The sequence below is a fragment of the Aphelocoma coerulescens genome, chromosome 14 (genome assembly GCF_041296385.1).
Source record: "Aphelocoma coerulescens isolate FSJ_1873_10779 chromosome 14, UR_Acoe_1.0, whole genome shotgun sequence".
Taxonomy (NCBI): Eukaryota; Metazoa; Chordata; class Aves; order Passeriformes; family Corvidae; genus Aphelocoma; species Aphelocoma coerulescens.
This window is the reverse complement of record NC_091028.1, coordinates 5,686,459-5,705,801: the sequence shown is the minus strand read 5'-3', so window position 1 is coordinate 5,705,801 and position 19,343 is coordinate 5,686,459. Positions and strand designations below refer to the sequence as shown.

Sequence of the window (19,343 nt, the reverse complement as noted above, 5' to 3'; positions counted from 1 at the left end):
TAACTATGTTTTTAGTTTTCTGACTTTGCAGGAATTATTTGTTCCCTAGCATGAGAATGAATGCCTAAAAATTTATGGTGATGTGGAAATGAAACCTTTATGTAGAGTTGATTTACTCTTGATACAAGTATCTGTCATCAGAGTCTGGTCACAAAAGGATCTGGGGTTAACAGGCTCTAACTTAGGTTTGCTGTAAAGTTAGTCTAGACAGAGTCTACAAGGACCTCCACACATCTTGATGGCTAAAATAGATTATTTAATAAGGTTTCTAAAAATAAGCACATGTACAAACTTTGTGGGCCCCCAGATTAGAACAAGAACTCTGCAAGACGCAGGGTGTCACTGCCAAGCGTCTTGTACAACACCCGATGAACGGTTTGTACCCAGCTGGGTTAAATGTGCCTGCATTTTTACACCCTTTGCTTTCCCTTGCATTTTACACCCTTGACCTTTCCCTGGGAGATGACGGTGTCAGGTCATTGTAGGGGAGTGATGATTTAGGTGTACAAATGCCTCTGGCTCAGATTTATGAGAAGAGAACTGTTAAAACCTCTGCATAAGACATGGTATTTGTGGGGCTAATTTAAACTTTCAAGTAACTTTGCAAATATAGTTGGAAAAAGGGACAACTTGGGGTCCCAGTTAGGACTCATGCCCCAAGGTTTACTCATTTTGTCTCACTGCATCAGTTAGTCTAACAAAACGTTTCACTTTGCTTCATTAACTTTGTATCACCCAAACAGTGCAATTACAAGGAGGTAACAGCTGCGTGGTTTGTAGAACTACAAAGGCATTTTCACAGATTACAAATACAACTTGGAGAGGTGAGAAATAGATGGCAAAAGCTCAGCATAATGCTATAGCTGCTTAACAGTGTATTCCTGAATATACAGACTATTATATTCCCAGCCACATACACCTTTCAGTAGTTTTGCAGAGTGAAATGTGGTCTCTAGTGTTGATGATTACTGTGTTTATTTGAACACAGTCTCTCTCAAGGAAAATTTTCTTTTTAACTGATCCTACTGCTGAAACCCTACTGGTTCACGATAGCTTGTTGCCATGGATGGGTAATGATGTCACACATTCTGCCCAGTGTCCATGCCAGAAAGTAAATGAGAATGACTTTTTTAATTACTTGGGGTTACTTAGCAATTCCCTGGAAGGCCTGAAGTGAATTACAAGGAAGAAAACAAGATGCCCCATTGTCCCTACCTGCACAGCATCTTTATGCCAGTGAAGAGATGCAGTAGAACACCAGAGTGAATTTTCTGCAGATTTGAAAGCAAGGTTCTATTACTGAAATTTACTTTGTTATTCAACAGATTTCAGCGGGCTGAAGATGAGCAGGAGGCTGGGTGAAGCATGGCTTTAGGGCTCACACGTGAACTCCTTGGAAACTACATAACTATAGTTTCTGGAAGAAGGAGTTTGTGTCTTTCCATCTATCGGTTACACTGACAGGAAAATGATTCCAAGCAGGGTACAGACATCACTGCATCAGGTAGTAAATGCCACGCTACTGCCTTCTCTCACACCACCTTTCAAATTAGGTTAGAACTGGCTTTTTGAGGTCGGCATCTGGAAGGCACAGAACAAGAGGGAATCTCTTGTAAATATACCAGAAAGGCTGCAGGAGCACCAACCCTGTCACTGCTCCCCAAACCTCGGCTTCTGCTCCCTCCTCCCCTCAAAGACAGCGGTGGTTGGAATCCGGGATCTTTCTCTCCTCTGAGGTGAGCCCATCCCGAAGCTGCCGGGGCGATCGGGATCCCCATGCCCGTGTTTTTGCCAGGTGTCCCTCTCTGTGAGGCAGCGCTGGCACGCCCCATCGCACAGGGCTCCGCGCTCGCTGCGCACACGCGTGCGGGGCTCGGCCGGGGTCGGGGCTGGAGGGCGGGCGGGGGGCAGCGGGGTCTCTGTGGGGCCGGGCCGGGCCGGCGGCGGCCGCGGGGTCCCCGCTCCGCCCGCGGGGCGCGGAGCAGCCGGGGCGGGGCTCGGGGCGCGCTACCTGCGCGGCCGCGGGGCCGGGCGAGGCGCGGCAGCGGCGGCGGCACCATGAGGGTTAACTTGGGCGCGCTCTCCCTCTTCGTGGCCCTGGTGGGACTTTCGAGCTTCATCTTCCTCGTGGTGGCCATCGCGACCGACTTCTGGTACATCATCGATGCCTCCAAGCTGGAGGCGTCCCGGAACGGCACGGACGCGCTCAGCTCGCACTCGGGGCTCTGGCGGACCTGCCGCGGTGAGCGGGGCGGGCGGCGGGCCCGGACAGCGGAGCGCTCCGGCTGCGGGGTCCGGCTGCGGGGGTCTGGGTGCGGGGGTCCGGCTGCGGGGGTCCGGCTGCGGGGGTCCGGCTGCGGGGGTCTGGGTGCGGGGTCTGGCGGTCCGTCCGGCTGCGGGGTCCGGCTCGGGGCAGCGCCGGCGGGCAGTGCCCGCTGTCCTCGCAGCTCCGGCTCTACGTGGTTCAAGGTAAGAGCGCTCCCCGGCCGTGCCCGGGACCCGTGGGCAGTGCCTTGTCAATACCTCCCGTGTCACTTGCCGGAGGAGACATAGGGAGAGCGAATTTTCTGCTACTGTAACCTAATATTACATTAACTTTTAATTCAAGCTAATCTAATAAACCTTAACCATTTAGAAGGAAGGAGATGTCTTTTCATTTGGCTCAGGGTATTAAGGGGCAAAAGTTCTGGGTTAAAGCCATTAAAATGATAAATAATAATATAAAGAGTAGAAAGATAAACACCATATAGTTTATTTGCATAAACAATACCATTAATTTAAATATAAGTATTATTATATATAATAATATTGGATTATTATAGTCCTATATATTAATACTTAGGATTTTTCCCATGTGGTTGATTTATATGCTAAGCACATAACTTTTGGTTTTGATTTCACCATTAAAAGCCAGGAGTAAGTAATGTTTGCCATAGGCAAGAAAGGATGTTGCTTCCAGAGGAGCAAGGAGAGGGAGCAGGTTACAGGGATTCTCCCTTTGCTGTACTCTGATCCCCACTGCAAGGAGCAGATGTTTCCCTGTTGACTCCAGCGGTCAGGCCCCATGGGAGCAGCTGATGCTGTGTACTGAAAATCCTCTCCTTTTCTTCCCTAACTAGGAATGGCTGTTCTAAAAGCAGCTAATATTAAACGAATTATATGTACATGTAAAAGATAACTCTATATATATAGCAAAAAGATATTATAGTGTAATTTTTTCCCCATTGTTTTTCCCCTTTTTCTAATAGTGAGGAGTGAATGTTACCCTTTGATAAACCCCTTCTGGCATGAGAATGCGAACATCACTGATTCACACAGACAGCTTTTGTGTGAGTAGCGTTTATATTCTTTTGTATTTCCATCCACCCTTCCCTCCCTCCTTGGCCACTTACAAGGACTCATTTCTGATTCAGAGGGGGAACTCACTGAGACAGTGTTTTGACTCTGCTTCTGTACAATATCTGTCACTGCCTGTGGTCTTTAAGTGTGTTCACTGTTGAAATAACCATCTATTTGATGACAAGTTCAGCTAATTTCTTCCACAGGAGCAAGACCTCTCTGACGGAGAGGTCAATGGCAATGGCACAGGAAGGTGTACAATTGTTAAAAATAAAAGGCAAAAGTGTTCCAAATCATCTCAAAGGAGTCTGATCACTGAAACTGTTTAAGAACACATTTAAACTAACCTTTAAGACAGCTACTTTCCTAGCCTTTCAGGATTCCTGGCACTGATAAAAGGCTTAAGTATGTGACAATTTAAGAAAATAAATCAATGACTAAAAGCAGTGTGCAAAGTCTCTGAAGAACATCGTGTTCAAAAACATTAAGCTTCTAATGTATTTACTTCTTTTTCTTTAGATTCATTTATCAATGCCATAATGTTTTCAAAAAGTCCAAACTGAACATTTTCAAATACTTACAGGCATCTTCTAGAAGTTGATTTACCATCTTTACATCTTATATTCAGCACAATCCTTTCCTCATAAACCCTTGTGTATGGGCTTGCTTTTTAAAATTTTTTTGTTTACTCGCCTCTTTTCCCTGGCTCTGTCTCCCCCTTGCACGTGGAATATGTGCATCTGTGCTGTTTCTTAGCATGGAACTCTTTCCCTCAAAACCAGCCATTCCCTGGCCTCCAGAGAGGCTTAAAGTGGCTTCAGGTTCTTGGAGCAGCATCTCTTGATCCGGCTCCAGGTGCAGTGCCCGTGGCAAAGGAAGCCTGGGAGGTGCTGGTGCTGCTGGGACTGTATCACAGCTGTACTGGGAAGGTAAAGTAGAAGTAAGATCTCAGAGAGCTACTGAAGCAGCCATTTAAACACATCAACAGGTTCAGGACTTACAGCCCAGGACGTCTCTCTGTGCTTTCAAATAGGAAGTGCCATTTCTTTAATCTTCCTTGCTCAAAACAGAGGGCTGTAGCTGCTTGATGTTGCTGAAATCAGTGGAAGCGATTGCTGGATCACTTGAGCCTTTGAGGGGTCAGCATTAACTGAACCTGCCTGATCATGTTTTAGGTGTCAGCACCTCCACTGTTGTGTTGGTGATAGTCCAACATTTCAGGATAAAATCATTGGCTTTTCAAAAGTTGTGTGCATATTTGCAGAAGGTACATCTGTTTTCTTGGGTGAGAGATTGCAGCTCTTCAGTGAAATAACAAAACAAAAACAAAAGCTCTTTTGGTTATAAAAATGATGTTGGCTTGGAAACAAAGGACGGCTCTTTGTGAGTCATGAAGTGTAAGAAAATGGTGGATATGAATAAAAATTGAATTAATAATTATGTTTACAGACTCATCAGGGCCTTGGAGAATTTTTTTTTTTCTCTCGCTTTCACATCAAGTGCTATTTTTATGTTCCTGGAAAAAGACTTCTGGTCTGCAAAGACACTTACATATTTTTTTATAAACAGGCATAGTCTGCTTAAAAATGATGAGAGAAGAAATCAAAGATACTTCAATTGAAAGAGCCTGCTAGGTTTGATTGGAATGCCCTACAAAGTTAACTTTTTGATTTTTTTGCTCAGCTTCAATGCAGTTTCAGTGTGGTGAGGCTACAGATCCTCAGCAGTAGCAGCTGAACATAGAAACTACCATGTCAGTACTTCTTCCTTCTAGGAAATACAGATATTTCTAAGTGACATCTAGGTTCATCAGGTCCTGAGATATTACCTTCTACATCAGCCTTACTCTTATCTCTCAAATGTTTCTGACTGTGGTCACTGAATCATATTTAGGCAGATCATGGCAAACCATCTTCATCTACAACACATTTTAACAAGAATTTTAGAGGACAATTCTGTGATCAGGGATTGAAGTGTAGTTACAGCAGTTTCTTCATCTGCTGCTCTATGTGGCAAACAGCTAATTGCACAGCTTTAATTGGTTACTTCAAAAAAATTACATTTTTTTTCTGTGTGTGCCTGTGAAGGTGTCTGTGAGGCACATTCTCATGGGATTAATCCCATTCCATCTAGCTGTACACACATATTTCTCACTGTTTTATTGGCACTGAATTTCATGAGCTCTGGCAAAGTCAAACACGTTTCTTTCTGATTATTCCTAAAAAGACCTTAAAGGACTGTCTACTAAACTAGGCACTTAGGTAACACATTGGTCACATCTCTCACTCTTCAGAGTTTGAATGCAGCTCCTGGCACGTCTTAACTAACACAACTGCCAAAGAGATGGGAGGAAATCTGTATGTGAGTGCAAAGAGCTGGGTCTAAGTGGAAACAAAAGTGCTGGCCACTGCCAGAAGACAAATTCATCACCTGAGAATGAAAAACCTTCATGGTCCCTTCCTCCACATTTCCAATATCTCCCCTATTCATTCCAGCAGATTCCTTTTAGACTTATTGTATACTTCAAATTGAGCTCCTGGCAAATTAAAATAATTGGGTGCACAAGTTAAAATCCTGTGCTAGCAGCAATATTCCCCAGGCAATCAACCTAAGGCTTGATGTATTTTCACATCACAGGAGTACTCTTGAGCTGCTCCTCTAATGGATTAGACACAAACTCTCCTCTACATTGGCCTTCCATTTCCTCTCTCACCACTCCCCCCAGCTGAACATGCAGTGTATATCCTCTCTGCCCCTCAAACCCACCATGGATCAAATATTTCCCTATTACAGATTACATTATGGCCTGGTTATTTATTTGTTTAAAACATCAGCCACATCTAAAGAAAAATACCTCTCGACTGCCTACCACTAGCTTTTCAGAAAGTTCTGCATTAGAATTCTTTTTCACTGGAGATGTACACTTTCCTCTGGCCCAAACAGGATTAAAATGAAAGTGTCACTTTTTGTAATTTAGACAGTAATTAGAGTCTCTTGGTGACTACTAGGTTTAAAGATAGCCCTCTGAAAATCCCCCTTAGAATTGAAATCTGCCAGCAAAGACCTCCCTGATATTTTGCCTTGCTGTGTGTTCTCCTGTGCCAGCTATGGGAGACAATCAGCAAGAACAACATTTTTCATGGTGAACTGGATCCATCTCTCACTAAATGACAAAATAAGGATGTCACTGACTTCAAAGGGAGCTGCATCAGGGGCTCAGAGCAGCTTCGGAATTTTCCAGTAGCAGAAATGTAACATCCAAAATCAGATCTAGATGTTGAGGATCACACACAGAGAGAGGGAAGCTGGTGAGTAGAATGAATGGCAGTGCTTAGTCAGCTGAAACCTTTTCCCCAAGAGTTTCAGCTTTGTAAAAGAATTTCTTAAGAGAAAAAACAAATGAACAAACAAAGAAAAACCAAACACCACCACCATCAACAACAAAAACAACAAACAAGAAACCTTGACATGTTACACTGGGGAAAAATTGCTCTTAGATATTTTTGTCATATAAATATTTTCCATTTACCAAAGTCTATATTGTTAGTAATGAGTAAATACCAGAACAGATTTAGCTGAAAGCAGCACCAGTGTAATCCTTGCATAATGAAAAAATATTGTAAATACTTGGATCTCATCTTTGCACTTGAGCTGCTGCAGGGTCCCACCAGCACTGCAGAGCTGGGGCTGGAGTTATGAAAAATAATGTGAGAGGAACTGGAGGAACTGCTGTTCTTTCTTACTGTCTGTGTGACACACAGACCATCTGCACAAGGTAAGATTAAGCCTTGGACAATCCTGATTTTTTGTCAGTGATTGGTTTCCTTTTACAGGTCCATTTTTAGCGCTCTCCTCTGTTCCTGAAATGAGTACTTAATGGATGTGGTTTGCACTCATTGTTTGTCCTGTTATAAAATCAGGACTGGAGTGTGCAGCTGTCCATGCACAACTGTTTAAAGTATTCTCCCCAGAGTATTTTATTTTTTCATATTTAGACACGAATGGAACCGGAACCATGAGGCTGCAGAAAAGTTCGTGCTTCCTGCAGAGAAACAATGTTTGCAGCAGAGGCAGCTACTGATACCTCAGCTGTTCTAATGTAACAGCTGCTTTGGTTTCTTCCTCAACAAATTAGTTTAAAAGTACAGATAAACTTGTCTGGATTTCCTTACAGCATGTGGACCCTGTAACAGTCACTAACCAGCTGCTTTCACTTCACCCTGCTCTTCATGGTCCTGCTTCATTTTTATTGAGTTAATTTATAATGTTATAAAGAATACCCTATTCTTTGGCCACCCTGACATTTTTTCCTGGGGGATTTACAGTTCTTTGCAAATTTTCTTTTGGTTTTAAGCTATCAGAAGGTAACAGCTGGGGCTAGAGCAAGGGCCATTTCGGCAGCCAAGTGAACTAAGACCCAAATGATGCACATAGAAGTTCTGGCTTAATTGATCTGGTAGGTGTGTTCCTGTTCCTTCAGAGAGGTGCCAGTGAACATCTGCTTCAGTACTTACAGTAGCAGTTACAGTAAATATATACAGAAATCTTAGATAACTTCAGCACCACTGCAGCTGAGGCCTAACAAGTGACAACTTCTGATGAATGTTCTCATTTTCAGATTCATTGGCACCACAGCAGCAGAATGTGAACCATGGTGCATTGCTCACATTCATCATTCTACCCATTCCTGCTACCGAGGTTTTTTGTCAGCGCCACCTGCTCCAAGTTTAGCATCATTTTATTTCTGCTATCTGCAACTGGTCATCCCGTTTAGCTCAGAGATTTTTTGAGAAAAGCACCAAACTGAAACATGTAACACACAGACCAGAGCCTGGCTAATCATCCTGGAGAACCCTAACCCTGTGAGCAATCATCCTCCATCACCTTTTCTCTGTTGAACAGGACAGAATCCAGGCCTTCCTGTCCCTGGGGCCCAAGCCAAGAAGACTTACATTTAACCACAGAGGAGTTCTTTCAGTCGTTCATGGTTTTTTGTTTCCTTCCTTTCTTCCTAGCAAGCAGGTCAGAATTTCTCTGTGCACTTGTTTCTTCCTGGCTTTGCCAAGTCCTTCTAGGACAGCCCCATTGTTTTTATCAACTGCCAGGAGTGTTTCAGCTGGAGGCTTTTGTCCTTCTAACTGGCTATTTAGTTACTGCTGGGTAAGACAAACACGTCCTTAATTAAGCTCTTCTGCGCTGCTGCTATTTGGAGTATTTCTGATGAGGGGACTATTACAGATTTCTAGGCACTATTTGCTATTGTAAGCTGTGCAAACAAATCCAAAGTTAGTTTGAAGCAATTAAGCTCCAGGATGTTAACAGGAGATGATTAACAAAACTGCTGGGCTTGCACTCGGTTACTTCTGACACCGCTCAGTGTTTCTATTTCATTCTACAGATTTCTCTCACAAACAACTCATCAACAACTGTGTTGGGTGGTAATTTAGAAATGCCTGCCAAATTCTCAGATCTGGACACACTGCAGATGTCATTGTTACAGATATTTGGCCAGACCTCTAGTAAAAGAGCTTTGGCTAGATAATGCAAACCCTCATTCACTCAGATTAAACTACTTCATTCTTTTTTGCTTCAAAAAAAAGGGAGTGTTTTTTGAAAATTTATGAGTTTGTTTCAGTATTTCCAAGATTAAACCATTGGATCTTTCATGTTGGTCTAATAGGGATCTCAGGTGTTGAGAAACTGATGTGGGAAACTGAATTCTGTTTTACAAGAAAGTACACATGCCTCTTCTTGTGCAAAATGCTTAGGGTTTTTTTTTCCAGTACTAGATTAATTTCATCAATATGAAGACAGTTATATGTTTAATACATAATGCATAAATGTGTAATTCAACAGAAACTAAAAAACACTAAAATGACTACAAAATTAATATTTTAACTTCTTTCACAGATGATTATTGAAGACAGAAACACAGTAAAGATATTTTAAGTCATGTTCTTCTATAAACTAATTATATTTCTCTAATCAAGGAATATAATGGCATAATATCATATGCCAGATGGCATGAATTCAGATTCCTGAGTGGTTTCCATGGCAGCATTTTAGAGTAAGTTTCCCAGGCAGTTGCAGATTTCATAGTGCAGATGAGTAGTAGGTATTGAACTAGAACACTGGACATTATAAAAGTGCTATTTAACCAAATATGATTCTCTAAATATTTGATTTTTAAAAAGCTGCAGGTGATTAATGAGGAGCTGTGTGTAGGAAAAGTAAGGCTCTGTCGCAGTGGGGTTTGTGGGTTTTAGCTGAGCTATCCCTAAACCCTATATTTTCACTGAAGAGGGCATAAAAATCAGAGTTATTCTGATATTGCAACTGTCACAGATCATTAATGTAATCTAGCACACTCCCAAGAATGCTCTGGTATGGTTTTCTTTTCCTTTTGCTCCACAAGGTTCCATTCAGAGCTGTGTTTTGCTCACCCACACGTGCCCTGGCTCAGGTTGCAGTCGCTGAAATTACAGCATGACAAGAAGTCAAAGAAATGGCAAGTTAGTGTTGCTGAGGTGGAGTTTGTCAGCAGTAACTTGGGCTAGTGAGGGACACCTGGAAAATCACAAGGCAGAGAGCCAGCCATGAGCTTGTTTATGTTTGTTCTGTCTCAGCAAGGCCAGGTCTGAGGACAGAGTTGCACCATTCTTACATTTATACTTTTAAAATGTTAATTGCATCCTCCCAAGAGTTTATCCTCCCAAGGCTTGTTCACCTTTTACAGGCAAGACCAAATCTAAGAGGACACATGGATGTCAAAATGGTGGGGAATAACCAAAATCAGACCAAATAACCCTCAGCAAGCTCAAATGTGGCTGAAGACCACACTCATGTTGCTGCTGCCTCTCTAGAATATGAGAACTGAATTGGGGGCCCAACCTCTCTTCTGTCACATCGTGTTCCATCACACCCCCAACAACCACTTCTAATACATAAAACTCCTGAACTGAGTTCCATGGCTCGTTCTCATCTTGGAATCCAACTAAGATTTTCAGGCAGTTCTGACATACTGGTTTGTTCCCAGTAAGCTGAGGGTTTTTTCTGGCTGTTAGCATTGAGAATTGCTTTAGGTCTGAGTTTCTTAGCCAGGAACAGCAGCTGTGGCCAGTTTTGCTGAAGGAAGGCCCAGGGAGTGTCCTCAGCTTTAGAATCAAAGAGGGAAAGTGCTCTCTTCAATGAAGAATGCTGAATTCATGGTTTCTGAGCATCAGCTACTCCCGATGTGGGCATATGTGGGGTTGAATATGAAACTATAATACAGTGCAAATAAGCAGAAATAAAACAACAGTAGGGTCACCTCCCAAAACTTTGTCATTTGCCACTTTTTTTTTTTTTTGTGAGCACGTTCTGTGCTGCACCAAACAAATACTTATGTCTGGAAACCACATTCTGCTCAAGCAGAGACATTAACGATGTCTCCCTTGATGCCATGCAGACCCTTCCTAACCTTCCAGGCTTCTGGAACTGAACAGAGATATGTACACAATTGTGTCTAGATCTTTGTAACTCTGCTGAAGAGGATAGGCTGGATCCTTAGCCAGTGGCAGGGGGAGTATCTCCAATTCAGTGGGCAGTTGGAGTGACTTGAAAACATTGATCACCTGATCACACGTGAGCTGTGATCTCTTAAGTGATTCCTTTTCCTTGGGAACAGCTAATGGTGTATTGTGGCTCCTCTGTGAAATTAAATGAGACACTGAAGCCTAGACCTCTTCAGATTTTGGATTTTACATTTTGTTTTGTCACTTACTCTGCACTTTACTCCGGTATGAAGCAAATTGATACTGGAACTACTTTTTTTGGTTATTATTCTAAAAAAAGGCTGGGTTGAATGTTGTGAACAGAGTGCCTGAGAGGGAACAATGACACAATAATGGTTTATGATGGAAAAAACATTGTGATATGAAAAAATACCTAGCAACCCTCTGTTTACACAGCTATTAAAGTATTATAGGCATCAAGAAAGACTAATGTAAAACATTTAGCATGGGAGGAAGCAGGCAGGATAGGTTAATGCACTTAGTGAAGCTGCTGTAGGAAACAATGACAGAATCAGAGCTGGATGGGAAAATTTACCTCTAGTTGATGGTCAGCTGCAACAAAGGAAAAGGTCAACAATATGCTACATCAGTGCAGGAGAGGACATGTGACAGAAGAGAAGCCTTTAATCAAAGCATGGCTGGATCTCACCTCCCGAACAGAACAGTGTGGCTCAGATAACAGGGCTACTTTTTATTAAGGTTGCCAGTGCCTACCTGGTATTTAGTGCATCACCTGATATCCAGCTGGCTCAGTAGCTGAGAAGAGTTTAATTGCTCATATTTATCTGTGTAGACATATCCTTTATATCTGTGGTCTCTGAAACACAGGCTGTGACCCTGTGAGGGCTTGTTCTCTTTGTTACCTTTTCCTCCATACCATATATTTGTCTTGCTGACTTACACTGAAAACCCAAGGGGTTCTCCAATTTCTTGTTTGTGCAGCACAAAATGAGGCTTTGATCCTGGTCAGAGTCTCTGCACTTAATAATTATTAGTACATCATTGACACCACAATAAAATATTACAATATTAACGTTCTTCATTTTTCTTCAGACATGCATGGAACATTTGTCATCCTGATGCCCCTCAGCCTGATCCTGATGATTTTTGGAGGAATGACTGGATTCATCAGTATTCTTGCCAGGGCCTACCTACTGCTCCTAATGACAGGACTGCTTTTCCTTTTTGGAGGTACTAAATCAAACTCCTGGCCTGTTTTAGATGACAAGAGATTATATCTGGGAAACATCACTTTGTTTCCCAGGGAATGAAAGCCAAGCAGGAATTTGCTTTCAGAATAATGCTGGTGTTCATTCACCTGGTGTCTGCTTGGGTCCCAGTTCTGAACTAGAGCTGCTCAGGAAAGGCAAATATCCCTCCTTGTGAAGCAAGGCACCCTTTGAACAATCTGTGTTTGCTCTGCCCATTAACACAAAAGATTTAATAACTTCTCAGCGTGGTGCACAAATTCTTTACAGACAAGGTAATGGAGTGATGGAAAAGTGACCTTGGAATTACTAAACCATAGGGTTGCACAGTTTTTGCAACTATTAAGAAAACTGATTTTTTAAAAAGGCATTTGATTGAGTTCCTGAAAAGGGTCTTGTTAGGCATTCCTGGGGTAGCTTCACTGCTAGTTTAGATCTAGAGCAGTATCCCCAAACTGTGAATCACAAAGGGAAACCCCAAAAAGTTATTTTAGTTGGAGTGTAACATTTCAATCTGAAGCTAGTAAAATTCTTTACACTTCTTTTTATTTTTTCTTTTTTGCTGTATCCAAACCCACCATGTTTTAGAAAGTAATTTATGAATTAAAAAACCTAAAAACATTCTGTCAAAGTAGGAAAACTGTGTTTAAATCTGCATTTTCTATTCAAAACAGATTTTCAGTACTGTTTCACAATGTAACTTAAAGCAGAAATTTTTCCCAACAGAAAAAGGGATCCTCAGAATTGGCTCTCATCAACTGCTCATACAGTCCTATTTTTAAGAAGAAAATGCTAAGGGACTGCTGAAAGCAAATGCTGCTGTCTCAAAGTCTTGGCTGAGCTTTTTATTCTGAAATGCTCTTACACAGACCAGCCATCCCCCATTCTGATTGTCTTCTGAAAAGAAGAGCAAGTTCTGATTCCTCAGAACAGCAGAAAGCTGTATTCACTGAAAAGGCTGGTGGAAAACTACTCCAAATAGTCAGTGAAAAATGAAAAGCTGTGAAGTGCCAAGCATGATTATCCCACTGAGGAGTGGAACACTGGGCCTTTCTAAGCCATTTGGGGCTGCAAAGAGGGAAAGGAAACATGAAGACAGGGTTGGGAGAGGGGTGCTTGAGGATGTTCTGGGGATGCAGCTGGTGCAGTTTCCCAGGAGAACATGAACAGACTGCAGGGTGGCCTTTGCCTGAGACCAGCCCCCCATCCTGAATCTCAGTACTGAAAACAGAGATGCACACACATTACATGTCTGTAAAATATAGGACCCCATTTTATTGTGGGAGGCTTGCTGTCAGACATTCAGTATTTAACAGTGGGAACACATTTGTTCTCAACGGACACAAATAACCCTGCCTTTACTTCCCTCTCACCCTCATTCCCCAGGAAACTAACCCCAGCTAGATGTCAAAGATAATCTGTGAATCCAGCCTGGCTAGAAGAGGAAGGAGTGGCAAAGAGGCCCTAAGACATGTCCAATTGATTGGTTTTAATTCCTTCAGTGGCTGCTAAGTAGCTGAACATGTTTCTCTTTTCAGCTCTCGTTACCCTTACAGGGATCAGTGTCTATATTGCATATTCAGCTGCTGCCTTCCAAGAAGCTGTTTGCCTCCTGAGGAGCAAGGATCTCCTGGTGGAAATCGATATCAGGTTTGGCTGGTCCCTGGCACTGGTCTGGATCTCCTTTGTGGCAGAAGTACTCACTGGGGCCGTGTTCCTCCTGGCAGCAAGAGTCGTGGGTCTGAAACGGCAGCGTGAACAGGCTTTGTGAGCAACAGGTGCCTTTGCCCTGCAGAGCCTGATAATTCGGATTACTTGGTCCATCTGGTCACTAGGGGTCATAAGAGTGGCAAGGCTGAGTATCTTGTCAGCTGTTGTAAGCGTTTTTCCTCACAGGTGGCTGTAAAATACAAAGATTCTGGTAAATCAGTTAAACATTCCAGGTGTTGTCAATTAGGAAGCCCTTGTGTCCTTAGAAGAAAGTGCATTGCAGTTCCAGAATCATTTCAGCTGGCAGCTCATCAGACATCTCCATTCATTGCTTAGAACAAGGAAGGTTTCTTGCTTTCTTTTCTCTTCTCTGCTGTCTCAGCAAAGTGCCTCAGAGTATCTTGCAGGCCAGATTTTGGGTTCTCCTGGGAGTTCTAAGAAGGATGTGGACCTGCTGAAGGGAATCCAGAGGAGGTCATGAAGATTCTGAGGACTCAGCAGCTCTGCTCTGGAGATGGACTGAGAGAGCTGGGGGTGTTCAGCCTGGAGAAGAAAAGGCTCTGGGGAGACCTTAAAGCTCCTCCCAACACCTAAAGGGGCTCCAGGAGAGCTGGAGAGGGACTTTGGACAGGGGCCCAGTGGTTGGAACTGGATGATATTTCACATCCTTTCCAACCCAAACTATTCCAGGGTCCTTCAACCCAGCAGAGGGCAGTGACTGTGATACTGGAGTCCTCGAGTGCAGTGCCATGGTGAGTGCACTGCAGGAGAAAGGTACAGCTGTTTTCCAGATGTTTCAACTAACTGCTGGGGACAGCCCCAATCTCTCAGTGATCAGGCTACATACCTCTCTCTTCTTTAATTCTGCAATGCAGAAGGTGTATCTGATGCACCTTCCCGTTTTTACTTTGCAGTTTTGATGATGCTTTTTTTCATGAGGTTTGTGCACAGGCTTTGTGCTAGAATATGTTTATCTTGTGCTGAAGCTGCTGAGTAAACTGAACATGCAGTGCACGTAAATTTCATTTTGGGTGTCAAGCAATCTGGTTTTTCCTCTGGGTGTAGCATTTAAAAGAATATTTACTTCAGTGCCCACTGAAATGACGGAAGAAATTTTCCCCTGACTGCTGTGCTGAATAGATACTTGAATGTGTTAACAGCTGCACTCCATTTCTGTTAGATCATGTATTTCTGGAGGCCCTCGGCACACTGCAGTTCAGGACTGTGACTCAGGAGCTGTGTCAGGCACTCTCTGTCACTGGGCAAGTCCCTTGTATGTTCTCCAGCAGCACAAATGGCATCATTCACCTACCTCTGTTAAACACCAGAACAATTTCATCCGTGTGTCCTGTGTTAAAGATCGCACATTCGCTCTTACCGAGCTCAGCTCTAGTCTTAGTCCCAAAGTACCAATTCTTTAAGAAAAAATACTGGCAGGGAGCTTCTGAGAGCTGACAATCTTTGGAGATAGGGAGCATTTTAGTGCCATGCTGTGAATGGAGAACTGAGCCAGAAGACTTGTCCAAGGTCACATGAAACCAGAGTTTCTGAATCCTGGGCTAAGGCCTTACTTGTCAGATCTTGCTCATTATCAGAATGAAATAAGGCTCAAAATCCTGAATGGACTGAGCAGTAGAAATTCTGTGACTAGCCAGTATAATTTTATAATTCTTAGTTGCTCCCACATTGGTTTTCAGGTATTTTCCATGTTGCCTTATGTTGGGACCATGTAATTGAGTCATTTTACAAGTTAAAGCATACCAAATCAGCTCTATAAGAGGGGTAAGAAAAAAATCCTTTGTAGTCAAAATTCCATGTGCTTAAGTGAATTATGTAAAATGTAATTCTCTGTTTTGGTGCTGGTGAAACTATTTATAATGCAATTTGTATGATGTTACTCAGACATTACTGTAAGCTGTAACAGTAAAATATCATCTGAGTTATTTTTTGAATATTTATTACAGATGTTATTTTAAAGTGGTTTTGAATGTAGTAAAATTAAATAAAATGACATCTCAGAGTGAGATTTACCAAGACATGAAAGAACTAAGATACTTATTTTTATTTAACTTTTTCTGCACATTTATTCTACTGTTTTTATGATGCTTTTGAAGTGCCTGTGTCACATGTGGTAGGTATTTAAAAGATATTTACCCAGCTGCAATATAAAATAGTCAAGTGATCAAATCTAATTAGAAAGCCAATGAATCTATTATTGAATTAGAGCAATTCTCATTTCCATGGCTCTCCTAAATTTCTCATTCTGGCTTCCTGTAATATCTGGCACAATGGTAATAAAGAGCATCTTCTGCTCCTGAACGTTTGCATAACCCCTGAAATTCCTTCTGAATACAAAGAACAAAAGATGGTTTGGAATAGTCAAGTTAGCATTGAACATTTTGAAACATTATACTAGGAAGAGAAAACATCCAAGAAAGGACTTTATGTAATTTGAGACAAATGACCGTATCAGCTTCTTCCTCTTACTGAAATGAATGTTTATTTAATACCATATTCTTTGCTGTGTTTTCCCCCAAATACTTTACTGAGATGAGGACACTGAGTGTTCCCATTACTTTCTGGTGAATTGCAAACTCATTGGTAATTGATCACATTGAAAGTGAAGAAAAACAGATGCACAGAGCAGAGCAGCACCGTCTGAAGGGCAGAGTGCACACAGCTCCTGCCCAGCACCAAGCACTTCTTTAAGGGCTTGCTTGAGGGGTGGCACAGAAGGAGAGAGGAGCTCAAAAGAATCCTTGAGTGTGAAAAACGTGCAGATGTACAAGACATTTAGAGGCCATGCTGGTGGATGTCATGTAGACAGCAAACCACAAGGATTCTGTGCTGTCCCTGAGCTGGTTCCTGCAGAGCAGTCTGTGTGTCCCCACCTCTGATGGCCAGGATGACATCACTGGTTTGGACACAGCTTCAGTTAAAGGAGCCCCCTGCATTTGTTATCACTGATCCACAGCCAGTAGGCCTGTGTGGATGCCAGGTGCCCATCAAGGTTGCTCTATCACACCCTCCTCAACTCGACAGGGGACAGAAAATCTGCTAGGTTTGGGTCAAGATAAGGGCAGGGAGAGGTCACTCACCAGGTACTGTCACGGGCAAAACAGACTCAACTTGCAGAAATTAGTTTAATCTATTAACAATCAGAGCAGGAGAATGATAAATAAACCCAAATCTTAAAAACACCTTCCCCTCACCCCTCGCTTCTTTCTAGGCTGAACTTTACTCCTCAGTTCTCTACCTCCTGCTCCCTGAATGGCACAGGGGGACAAAGAATGGGGGTGCAGTCTGGTCATCACACTTGTGAAGCATCTTCCTCCTCAGAGTGGACTCCTCACACTTTCCCCCTACTCCAGCATGGGGTCCCTCCCAAAGGACACAGTCTTCCATGAACTTCTCCAATGTGAGTTCTTCCCATGGGCTGCAGCTCTTTCACAAACTGCTCCAGCGTGGGGCCCTTCCAGAGGCTGCACTCCTTCAGGAACAGGCTGCTCCAGCGTGGGTTCCCTGCTGGGTCACAAATCCTGCCAGGAGCCTGCTCCAGCATGGGCTTCCCACAGGGTCACAGCCTCCTTCAGACACCCACCTGCTCCAGTGTGGGGTTCTCCACCAGCTGCAGGGGAATCTCTGCTGCTCTGTTGACCTGCATGGCCTTCCCCTCCTTCTGCCCTGCCTGGGCTCTGCAGAGCTGTTCCTCTCACAGCTCTCACTCCTCTCTCAGGCTGCAATTTCTCCTTGCACAGTAGCTCTTCCCCAGTCCTAGATCTGCTGTCCCAGAGGTGCTGCCCTTGCCCTGCTGGGCTCAGACTTGGCCAGTGGTGGGTTGGTCCTGGAGCTGCTGGACATGGGGGAGCTGCTGCCAGATTCTCAAAGAAACCACCCCTGCAACCCCTCTGCCACCAAAACCTTGCCACCCTAAACCAATACAACTTGATCGACTCTGTGCAGACACAGGTGGTTCATAGTTTCTGCCTTCCAAATGGAGAAGCATTCCAGGTTGGAGATCAAACAATTTTATCACTTGTTTGCATTGTTTTGCAAATGAAATTCTATGGTCTTGACTGTTTAAAATAGAAAAACAAAATCTGAAGAAATATGAGCCTGCTTCATAAATGAAAGTGTCCTTTTCTCTCATTCCTTTTGTGAATTCCTTGCAGCAAAGCAGTGCCTAGTTAGTCAAGATGTATCAATAAAAACCCCCATGTCCAGCTTCCTAGAGTTCATTTCCATATTAACAGACTTACTTGCCCCATCTCAGGATGAAAAACGTTACAATAAATCCTCTGGCTTTGTTTTAGAATCAAACTGTCCCCAGAGTTGATATAACCATGCTCAGAAAAGATTCCCTGGTGCTTCTAAGTGGGCACAGCCCTTTGCCCAGCAATGGTGGGCTCACAGGAATTTGGTGAGGTGTTCTTAAGGGCCAGGTGAAACTACTTTGAAGGCCAGGTTCTGCCCAGAGTTTTAGCTATCCCTGGTATAGGTTACAGGTCTTTAATTACTGGATTGCATTCTAGTTAAGTTGCAAAAATTATGTCTTTTTACTGTTACTAAAGCGTTATAGTGCTGTTTTATTGCAGTAGCTTTCTCTGCTTAATGCATCGGCTTTAACCCTAATGAGGCCCTCAAACTTTTCCCCTCCTTTTTTGCCAGTGTTTTCAGCAGCTCAGCAGTTTACCCTGTGGGGTCACAGCCCACTTTGGCATTGTCTTGGCACTAATCCCTCTGAATGCTCTCAGCTGAGAGACTTTTCCCTGCGGAAAGCTCTGCACACAAACAGCGGTCTGTGCTGACATCTCATGGCTGCGCTGAGAACTTGGCTCTGTTTGGGAAGAATCCGTTCATTTCTGTGCCTGCAACACTTGCAGGACGGCCAGACAGGCCCAGGCACCGTGGCTTTGTGGAAGGCAATTGGGCTTCATGATTCCAACCTAAACGATTCTGTGATTCTGTACTAATTTTTGTACGGCTTGAAGAGCAGAGGAGACTGTCATTCTCACTATGGCTTGCTCCTGTATTTTAAAGCCCAGATTTTCTCATCTACAAACTGCTGAATCCCAGTCAGCAACTTTTCTGAGCTGCTGGCCATATGGAGCTAAAATGTGAGGTGTTGGAAAATGTGCTGTTAAACATAATTTTTTTTAAACAAAATAAACACAAAACATTCTTAAAGGTTTTTATGCTTCTGTTCTTAGGCAATACAGACATTTCAATGATGGTTGTGTTTTGATTTAGATCAACCAAAACAGGTTTTTGATTACATTTGTGGCATAAATGTTGTAATTATTAAGCTGGAGCTAATCAAATTGAATATCTGAGGATGCAAACAATAAGGAAAAATAAATAGCTTTAGATCATGGCTGATTTCCATGAACAGAATGTCTAAGAATTGAACCTGACTTCAGGATTGGTCCAGAAAATCTAAGAGAATTTCTGGAGGAAACAACATGCTACATTTTATTGTGCTTTTAATTTTTACCCTCTCTCAATAATTTTTTTTTGAAGAAGGTCAGGAAGT

The 19,343-nt window shown here is 43.0% G+C and overlaps 1 protein-coding gene across 4 annotated transcripts; it reads left to right on the top strand.

Moving 5' to 3' along the window:
* Positions 1-2,058: 2,058 nt before the first annotated feature.
* TMEM114 (transmembrane protein 114) lies at positions 2,059-18,628 on the top strand. Of its 4 annotated transcripts, none has more exons than XR_011155319.1 (5): positions 2,059-2,242; positions 3,249-3,329; positions 11,946-12,083; positions 13,639-14,584; positions 18,479-18,628. XR_011155319.1 is itself a non-coding variant. In XM_069030201.1 (4 exons), the coding sequence occupies exons 1-4, from the start codon at positions 2,059-2,061 to the stop codon at positions 13,869-13,871; spliced, it is 636 nt and encodes a 211-aa protein (XP_068886302.1). In that variant the 3' UTR covers positions 13,872-14,616. The 4 variants fall into 4 exon arrangements, 2 of the variants coding, with proteins under 2 accessions (XP_068886302.1, XP_068886303.1); XR_011155320.1 differs by lacking the exon at positions 18,479-18,628 and adding an exon at positions 15,508-15,708; XM_069030201.1 differs by lacking the exon at positions 18,479-18,628 and having other exon boundaries at positions 13,639-14,616.
* Positions 18,629-19,343: the final 715 nt, after the last annotated feature.